Below are 10,313 nucleotides of genomic sequence, written 5' to 3'. Positions count from 1 at the left end.
TTAGGACTGGCTGATCCAGATGCACCACATGGTGATGATGACCAAAGCATAGCAGGAAATAAGCAGCAGGTAGATCCGAAAGAGCAGGAAGTCGAGAACATATCCAACGTGACACCACTGCTCCTGCAGTTCACTCTCCTTCTTCAGGGAGGTGAGGTGGGAGCGGAGGTCCTGCAGGTACTGACAGATCTGCTGCAGCTCCGGCAGAGAGGCTGCACCTGGCAGAGGAGCATTCATTATTTTATGTTGGATGGAATCAAGTCACAAGCTTGTTTTTTCATAAACATGAACAAAATAAAAGTTCTGAGTATCTTCAATGTAAATCTGTCAAAGTTGCAGTTTCTATGTTAGCATTGCTAATAACTGCCCTGAAGAATGTATTAAAGGTGAAGATGCTGTAAATGTAATCCAATCATATATGAACTTTTGTACATTCATAACCATAGAAAAGGTGCATTTTTTATTTGAAATATCATAGGTTAATTGGTTAATCTAAATTGTCCATAGGTGTGAATGTGAGTGTGCATGGGTGAGTGATCTGTGGCCCTGCGACATGTCCAGGGTGTTCCCTGCCTTCACCCCGTGACCCCGAAAGGGACAAAAACGGTTTTAGAAAATGAATGAATATGAATAAACCCCCTATTTGTTTCATTTATATTTTAACATAATAGAAACAGTCAGCTGTTCTTGCCTTGATTGCTGGTTGAATGCCTGTCGTGTGTTTGAGTGGCGTGCTGGATGACCCATGGTCCTGAGTTGCTATTGGTGCTTTCAGGTTTATCCTCTGGAGCTTTTCTTGGCGGCAGCGGCGCTTCTTTAGGCCATCGGTAGCAGATCATGTTAGCAATGTGTTTGAGGATGATCACTTTAACCCATTTTGGAATCTCTTGATACTTCATGGAGCTGTGGTGGAGCACATTAGTGATGATGACAGTCTCCAGCAGACTGATGACCATGAGAGCCAGGCAAACTGAGAAGTAGATACCTGAAGAAGAGATTTAAAGCTTAATCTTCTTTATACCTCTTTATCCAGTAACATCTAAAGTATGAAGACTTTTCTTAGTTCAGTTTCTGACCTATGAGGGGAGTGCCGTTTGCTGTGCTTGGAAGCAGGTCGTTCATGATGAGCAAAAAGACAGTGTAACCCAGGATGAGGGTCATTTTGAAGGAGGCACGGTCGACGCTGTGGGGGGGCAGGTAGAAAGACAGGATATCGATGAGCATCAGGAAGGAGCTCGGGATCAGCAGGTTGACCACGTAGAGCACTGGACGCCGCCTTATGACCACCTGGCGAGAAAAACCGTGTCAGTATTTCTGCCGCCTCATGCCGACTTTACTTATGCTTATTCATCATTGTTGTCATTGCATTGATTTATTAAGTATTAATAGGCTTTATTACAGACTCAAGGTCCATTTGCGACAAAATACGCAAAAAATATAAAGGACTTAAAGATAAAAAAGATAAGTGAATCAGTCATCCATTATTATAAAAAAAAAATAGTACAAATAATTTAAATGTATCAACAATTTTCACTTGGCTGTATTCTAGGTTTTGTCACACCACATTTTGAAGTTTCAACAGTTCTGATCTGCACCCAGTCTTGTGTGTTTATAGAATTCATTTTTTGGAGTAAATAAAGGGGGAAACCTTGGAGCTAATTTAGTTTTTCTCTGACCCAGAAAGTGATGATGTCCCACTCGTCTACTCCAAACTGCAAGATGGAAGTTTCTCCAAGGATATCCATCAGCTCCCACTCTCCACTGGCCTCCAGGTAACGCCTGGAGTTTGCTGACATCTCCTTAAAGGTCAAGGCCGGGCTGACCCTCACATCACGTACTGTGATGGACAAGAGTAACAAAGATAAAGGTAAAAAAACATGTATTTGATTCAATAACATTTGTCACATTTATGCAACATGACAAATTAATTATTTAAACTGGATTTAAAGGAGTTTTTTAAAAACCACTAAAAATATCAGTTTCTGTCCATTTCTGATTTCTTCATATTTCCTCATTCAGTAATGATTAGTAGTACCTCTAATCAACTTTTTGAAAATTCCATGCATTATAAATAGTTTTGTCTTACTGGTGTGCATGTAAGAGCCAAAAGTAAAAGTGCAGTTCTGCACATCGAAGGGAAAACTGAAGATTTCCAGGTTGCAGGCTGAGACGAGTCGCAGCATCCTGTCCCAGCGGATGTGACCGGTGTGGTTCACGTAGACATAAGGACATGCCTGGGAAACATCATCATCCACACTGGAGGGGGATGGAATTAGACAAGTTAGAAAGAAGAGTCACTAAAGTCCTTCAGGTACTACAGGTGTTTTTTCCGCAATTTATTTATCTTTTCAATGCATATGTTGTCGAAAATGAACGATCACACCACAATTAACAATAAAGAAATATATACAATATATACATTAAAACAGTTAGTTAATTTTGCATAAAACCTGGTGCAAAATGATTTTGGAATTTAATTTTTCACTTTAAATTTACATGAAAACTAATTAAAAATGAATTAGTTTGAGTCAAAACATCATCTCATCATGGTGGCTTTATAGTTTAAAGTAAAATAAAGTGTAAATGTGGACCTTTTTACCTTCATAAGGTAATTGAATAGTGGTTTTAAACTCTTCAGAAAGCATTACCATGGGATAACGGCTGACCGCAGTACAGTGGGAATCTTTAACTTCCCTTTTACTACTGTGTCAATTCACCGCACCTCATTCTTACGTTGTGTTACAAGTCTAGGTCATTGAAAATGTCTTCTAATTGTTTTTTTAAACTAAATTTTAATTGAAATCTTTGGATCTTTGACAGTTACAGACTGATTTTCAGGTCATCGTAAAGATGGATGTATCTTCCTTCTCTCACATCTGCATCATGACATGATTGTCGCTTTGGGATACTTACTGTGATTGAAATAATCTACACATAGAAGCCATTCTATCTGTATCAGATCACATACTCTTGATTTTCCATAACCTTCTGGCAGTTTTTAAACTTACAACTCATAAACGATGATATCTGGAGACCACAGCTCCTTCACAGGCAGAGAAATCTTGGTGACACCGTCACACTCTTCAGGATCCCAAACCAGGAACTCATTGTGCCAGTACTGAATACAGTTAAAGCGCATAAAAACTTTTGTAAGCAGAGTTGGAAATTAACCGAAAAGCCGTTTGTGATCGTTTGAATTACACCCACCAGTCTCAGCCACAAGAACGTTGAGAGTAACTGGGCCTTTTCATTCTGAAATAGTAAAAACAGGCGCCACTGTAGGTGACCTGACATATTTTAGTTGCACGTTTGACGCACTTTGTCAAGGAAACTCACCACGCCTAAGACGGCGTACAGGGTGAAGGAGATGTTGGTGATGGTTGGGTTGGTTAGGTTTTCAGCTGGTCTGAAGGGTTGAAGGTCAAAAACGGCCTTCAAGGACTCATGAGTTGGTCCACTGTTGCCTTCCTTACAAATCAACTTACCGGGGAGAACCGACACTAGCCAAACATAAAAATAACATTTCATCACATTTTCATCTATATGTTCTAAGTAAAAACAATTTAACCACAAAGCTTAAAAGCAGAAAACAATCAAAAAGAATATGAATTTTAAAATTAATCTCACTTAAAAACCAAGAGGAATAATTGGAGACACTCATTAATTTTAAATCCTATGTTTTGTTTCTGACATTCTGCACTTTTCTGTCTGATACTGAACTAGCAAAATTCTTCTACGTGGATCAAAAAAGCTTTTATGTTTTTGTAACAAAGCTTATTTTAAATCTTGCTTTTCATTTTGACAAGAAATAATGTTTTAAATGTGCTTTGTTATCTGAAATTCCCCAAAATGAACTCACAAACTTTCTCGAAGGAAAATAAACTATTTTCTGAAACAAAATTGCTTTTAATTTGACAAAGAAAGAGTGATTCATGCTCAAAATACATTTTACCAGAAAAACTAGATAAACATTTTTTAACCATACAGCAGAGATTAAATCAAGGGATTACCTGTCATTGAGAGTAATGCTGAGATGAAGGTGAAAACCTGCTGAAAAACAGTCATTGCTTCTGATGGATATAACTTTCTCCACTACCATATATGAAAATATGAAAATGCTCAGATGAGGTCTGTGAACAAACACTTATTGTTCTTTGCTAATGAGATGATCATGGAGATAAATCCTCCAGAGAGAGGCTGACCCACACTTCAACATCAGTCTGTACATGCCCCGTCCTGGTGTGAAAAAGCTTCACCGAAAACAACTTTAGAGCAAAAATCAAAGTCATTCATCTGGCTAAAGAAAAAAAAAGTTGTTTTTTTTTTAACTGAAATCGATTTTTTCAATTCCTGTTCTAAGATGTACACAGAAACAAAAGATTTGCACAAATAAATAAATAAATGCACAAAATAACTGGACACTATTTTTCTTAATAGATACCATGCATTGGCTTGATAAGAATAAATGGAATGAAAAAGAAAGGAATAAACCCTAAATAGATTATAAAAACTCACAGTTAGACACTTAACTTGTTGTTTTGCACCTCGAGTGACCTATTTAGGGTTTTTAACACCTCCACTGCAGGGAATTACGGCCTGCTTCATTTGTTCACTGAACGGTTCAACACGGCAACAAGGCTGAGTGGAACTGGGACATATTGTATGAGTGGACATTTGTTTTTTTAACTGTGCTTTGTATGCTGGCTGTTTTACTTCATGTCAGGTTAACCTGTTGCTCGTAAAACCTTGGTGTCATAAATTATGCAAAAACAAGCTGGTTTAAATCAATTATAGATTTTATTTACCCAGCTTTATTCTGCATATTTAGTCTGATGCAATATGAAGAGTAACATACTACTGCAAACAACAAACTTTCTTTACTTTTCAAGGGACAGGATGACAAGAAAACAAATTAACAAATTAGGGCCAATTTGAACTGAAAATGCACCAATGAGAGCAGGACTTGAATACAAATGATATTAAAGTTAAACTTCCTTAAATAACTACCTCAGTAGGGGTGGGATTATATAACCTTGCTTCTTCCCACTCCTTTTCAAGCAATAAATCAAGTTCTACTTGACTTTAGATAATGATCACTATATTTAATTAAGCAAATGTGATTTAAGTGTCTATTTTTTTGTTTCATTTTCTGTTTTTTTATCTTTGCATTTCACAATATCTTTAATTTGATAGATCTGTGTAAATTCTTTATTGCTTTGACAACAATGCTTGAAATAAATCAAAAAATCAAACCAAATCAAAGAAGACAAACATGTTGCAAAAACACAAGTTTGGGGCAAAAGATTTTTCTTTTAACATTTAGAATAGATTTATTTTATTGGCGAAATGACTTTGACAAAACATCTTGGTGGTTAGGAAACAGTATAAATGCATTTCAGTTACGAGGAGTCAGCAGTTTCTACTCAAACTGTTCGTTCCACTGAAGATGAACCTAAAACTAATAAAATCTCCATCGCCATTTGTTGTAAAACACGCTTTTCAAAACTAGTTAACTTCCATTCTAAGAGCTTGTGTTGAGACTACTGTCTGAGTTACAGAGTCAAAGCTGGAAAATCATGATCTTCTTGGTGGTTCCAGACAGATACTTGACTGAAGCACTTTTTAATTCCTATATCATATATTCAGGAAGCTAACACAGACTTTTAAAATGTTAGCCATTAGAATTTTGGTGAAAACAAATGGGAAAAAAAAGAAAGGGGACACACAGCACTTGCTTAAATCTTGTACGCCTTCACCCAGATGACGATGATGGTGATGAAGCTGACTGATAAGGAAATGATGTAGATGCCAAACAGCAGGCGGTCTATGACGAATCCCACCTGGAGCCAGTCTTCAGAACTCTGGCTCCCTTTCTGCCGCTCCACCTGAGCGCGGATGGCCTGCAGGACCTCGCTGACGCACTGAAGCTCCTGCAGGGCCTTGTCTTCCACGGCTGTGTCTGCTGGATCCTTCCTAGGTACCAGTGTGCCAGTCATGGGTTCTGCTTTGGTAAACAAATGATTAAAAGAATAAAATAGCTTGACTAATATGTCTTTTGTTTTGGGAGTTAAAACCCACTCAGAGGACATATATGAAGAAAGTTAAGCTCCAAATTCTATTTTTGAGTAGTTTTTGTTGTTTAAAACAGAGCTAATGTGTGACTCTGGGCGCCCTGCTCCACTCCGCAACGGGGAGGGGGAGAGGGTCGGGATTTATTCCCATCCACAACTCAGAGGTCAATTTCTATTGTTGCTCTACAGAAACTACGGTATATACTAGAAAATGACTCAGATTTTCTGATTTTGGCAAACACATTATAATCGTAATGAAAAGCCCAAAGAGAAGTCATAAAAAAATGGATCAAAAGATTATCAGAGTGGACCATCTCTGCCTGTTTAGCTATCTTTCACAAACCTTTAAGGAATTGATGTCTAGTAATTACCTAGGGTGTTTTTAGTTTTCAAATGTTTAGATTCAGTATTATTCTGTTTCGAATTTTTTTTAAACTTGGTGTCTTCCAGGAGGTGTTCAGTGAGTCAATATCTGACAACTTTTTTTGGAAAATGGTGATTTTCTTTGTTGGATCTCTGCTTCAAGCTGCAGTCGAAAAATTCACTGGAAAGTGACTGACAGTCATGCACTGACAGCTCCAGTCTCTGGGTAAAGAAACAACACTATTTGTGGTGCTTTGTAGCCACAGAACCATTGAATGCAAACACTCTTATGAATCTGTTTGACACATGCCTGATTTTCTTTTCTTTTTCCGTGGCATGCACACAAGAAAGCCCAGGATTTTCAGGACGAGGAATTTAAACCAGCCAGGGACAGGAGGGAGGTCAGCTGAGCAGCACAGTAGGTTGGTGATGAGGATAGTTTCCAGCAGACTGGCCACCATCAGAGCCAGACACAGAGTGAAGAACACATCTAACAGGAAGAGAAATAAAATATGCAAACAGAGAACGTAAGCAAGTGACTTACCATCTATTCAAAGTCAGATTTGTGTTACACAATGATTTTTAAACTTTTTAATATACAAGGAATTCTTATGAATGCTGGTTTATATATTGATCTCAGCAACAACCAGATTATAAAATGGGAAAGCAGATTAAAACGGACTTATGAGAGGAATGCTGTTTCCTGTGACGGGCAGCAGATCATTCATGAGGAGCAGGAAGACGGTGTATCCCAGAATGAGGGTCATCTTGAAGGAGGATCTGTCCGTGCTCTGTGGAGGCAGCAGGAAGCTGAAGAGGTCCACTGTGATGAGAAAACAGCTGGGAAGCAGGAGGTTCACCACATACATGGTGGACCGGCGCCGGACGGTGATCTGAGGGCAGAAGAACATGTCAGCTGACATGGAATCTTTTACACACATTGATGCAGAAACCCAAACTGCAGTGTTTCATCAAGGGAGAAACTTGAACATAAAGTTTAGATTTAGTTTAAATCTAATCTAAGGACTACTACCGGGACACTAAATGGAAAAGCAGGCCAGAAAGCATGGAAGCACAAAACAAGATGTTTAAAAGACAATGTTGAGAAAAGTATGAAATAGCTGAAGAAAGAAACAAGCACCTATAAACACATGTAGAAATGTTATCATTCCTTTCTCTTGGGGTCCCACCTTATGTTACCGAGTTTGATGACAATCAGTGTTGCAGTTCCTTAAATAACCACTGGAGGCAGAAGGGAGGTCGTCTCCATGGACTTTCTTGTTTTAAAAGGTGAGATTTTAATTAAAGATGCAAACCCTTCTAAGCTCAGTGATATTTATGATGTATATTGCTTTTTTTGCTGTGTGTAACAATTCTGGGGCTTTTTTCAGTTCCTATGAATCTTAAATTACAGCAGACTTTTTTTTTGCATCATCATGGGCATTTAGGCCGTGTTTTTCTGTTTCGCAGGTGAATGAACCCAACAGAGCTTCAAATCTTCTTTTGTCCCGTCAATTCTTATATTTGGACCTTTGCTGAGGTGAGTGGAGTAAACTCTGGTTAATCTGCTTGTCCTTCTTCAGGGTTCGTTTTCACAGTGCAGCATCCAACAGGCGATGCCAAATATGGACATGTCCAGTGTATAAAGGTCTTAACTCCTTAAAAAGCTTTCCCTTCAACCTGCTTTCTTTAAGTATATAACAAGGAAATACACACTTGCTTTTTTATTGTTACTTTTACACACAACTCCAGGCCCAAGCTCACTTTAGAGCCCTTTATTTACTGCAATTGACCATTTTTTCTTCAATCCACCTACATCATATCGAAGTTTGTCCGTGTAAAGACCAAAAGTGTCATTGTTCTCTTGTTTGAGGACAGTGATGTCCAGCAGCTCCCATTCCCCCTTAGTGGTCATCACACGCTTTGAGAGTTCTGTGATTAGTTCAGCTGATCTTCCACTGAAAATCTTTATGTCCATAGCTGAAAAAAAAAAAAAAACAATACAAAGAAGAAAGATGCCAGAAAATACAGTAAAATACAAAAGTGCTCCATCAGTCTTTACTTGGACAGTAAAGTGAAAGTAAAGTCCAAAACAGTTAATTAACTTGTTTCATTTGCGATTTTGTTATAGAACGTTTAAGATGTCACGTACCGTAGTAAATGTAGGAGTTGAAAGTCATGCTGCAATTCTGAATGTCGAAAGGGAATGTGTAAATGTTGAGATTACAGGAGCTCACAACTTTGACAGGCAGAGAATCATGAATGGTCCCATCACTGTACAGGCCAACATACGGGACCGTCGGCGCTTTGTTTTCCTCCATGCTGCCAGAAAAGAGGAAAAAATGAGAGCACGCCATCTTCAGTTAAGACAAAGATGGGAAGTGAAGTTTTAACATTTTTTAAAAGATGACATAATGATCTCAAAATAGGTTAGATATTTCCCTTCAAACACTATATTATTTTAAAATGCAGAAACTGAAACATAATAAAAACATTAATCATAGAAAATCACTTTTGGAAAGTTCTAGAATTAGAGTAGTACCTTTTAAAGAAAAAAAAGTTTTAAACAGGTGTCTGCCACATGTTTGAACTACAATTCCAAATATAACTACAGTAGTTAAAATGCTCTGGATAAAAGGTTATTTCGGTTAAACAGTTTTGGAAAAAAAAAGTTAAATAAAATAATAAATATGAAACATTTTATTGAGACACTTAATCTCCAAATATGAGGAAATAATTCTACATAACTTTATGCTATAAACACAGAAAGCCGGTGAATTGCAATAAATTGTGGGTTTTATCAAAATTCTACTTACAACTCATTGATTACAATATCTGGAAGCCAGAATTTTTCCTTTGGAAGTGTTATTTTATCCGCCCCGCACTGGATGGGGTCCCAGCTGATGAACTCGTTCATCCACCACTACATCAACCAAACAGGGGTTCGACTTTTTTAACTCACAAGCACGCAAAGGATTTCAAACAGACTTCTAAATGATTTTTATTCTTACATAGTGCAACCAAATGTAGGTAGTAAGGAGTTGTGCCTTTTCATCCTGAAAGAGAGACACATTCACTTACATATTGTCATATTTTAATATAGTAGCACATATGAAGTAGTGAATGCATTGATTTTATGAAGTGAAATTACAACTTTGTCTCTGTTTAACAGTTCCAGATGTTTTTTTTTCTTTCTTATTTCCTAGAAGTATTTAGCTTGACTTACCACTCCAAGTATTCCATACAGAGTGAAGTACATGTAGATGTCAGTAGGAGAGTTGGTGTCCAACACAGGCCTCACAGAGTTCAGGTTAAAGACAGGAGTCAGAGCCTGAAGCAGGCTGGGCTGGTCCGGATTGGAACAGTTCACCTTGTAGGTGCAGCACAGAGCTGGTGAGAAAAATCATATGACAAATGAAAAATGTTTCTTTCTTCAGTCTAGAGAACTTAATTTGTTTTTCTGTTCAGTGCATTAAAAAAAGAGAAACAAAGTGGAGGTTTACAATCTTGCTTTTTTTTTGTAGTTTTAACCTTAAAGACTGACCTGGCATTGAAATGATGAACAGAGTCAAGGTGGGCATTGAAGAAAGAAGCCACTGGGAATGAAAGGAGAGATTGTTGATGATTAGCACATGAAAATTTTACAGATTTTTAAAAAAAGTCTACCTCCTGTATTGTTCAAACAGAGGGTGAAGAAGACCTTTTACCTTGTGTGCAGAGCTGCAAGATGCCATAATGAAGGTGTTTTTTTGTTGGTGTCCAGAGTATCTTTGACACCTAATGGGCATGGATCACAAAATGTCCGTATTCGTGCTCATGTAAGATCTAAACAGAGAGATGCTAAAGAATACCTGATGCTCACCAACTCTTGCGAGACTA

General features: G+C 37.8%; 2 protein-coding genes across 2 annotated transcripts; both read right to left on the bottom strand.

Moving 5' to 3' along the window:
* Window positions 1-3,624, bottom strand: LOC101157359 (5-hydroxytryptamine receptor 3A-like). Its single transcript, XM_020702813.1, has 8 exons — window positions 3,337-3,624; window positions 3,208-3,252; window positions 3,009-3,118; window positions 2,087-2,256; window positions 1,677-1,837; window positions 1,077-1,302; window positions 692-985; window positions 1-218 (listed from the first exon to the last, which is right to left on the bottom strand). Exons 1-8 carry the CDS (start codon window positions 3,526-3,528, stop codon window positions 1-3), a joined length of 1,416 nt encoding a protein of 471 aa, XP_020558472.1. The 5' UTR covers window positions 3,529-3,624.
* Window positions 3,625-5,304: 1,680 nt separating this feature from the next.
* On the bottom strand, window positions 5,305-10,313 carry LOC101157121 (5-hydroxytryptamine receptor 3A-like). Its single transcript, XM_020702812.2, has 10 exons — window positions 10,142-10,313; window positions 9,979-10,030; window positions 9,661-9,824; window positions 9,446-9,490; window positions 9,251-9,357; window positions 8,587-8,756; window positions 8,251-8,414; window positions 7,117-7,327; window positions 6,739-6,924; window positions 5,305-6,088 (listed from the first exon to the last, which is right to left on the bottom strand). The coding sequence occupies exons 1-10, from the start codon at window positions 10,220-10,222 to the stop codon at window positions 5,736-5,738; spliced, it is 1,533 nt and encodes a 510-aa protein (XP_020558471.1). The 5' UTR covers window positions 10,223-10,313; the 3' UTR covers window positions 5,305-5,735.

This window comes from Oryzias latipes, chromosome 4 (genome assembly GCF_002234675.1).
Source record: "Oryzias latipes chromosome 4, ASM223467v1".
NCBI classification, from domain to species: domain Eukaryota; kingdom Metazoa; phylum Chordata; class Actinopteri; order Beloniformes; family Adrianichthyidae; genus Oryzias; species Oryzias latipes.
The sequence above is the reverse complement of the archived record's forward strand: the minus strand, read 5'-3'. Positions and strand labels throughout refer to the sequence as shown.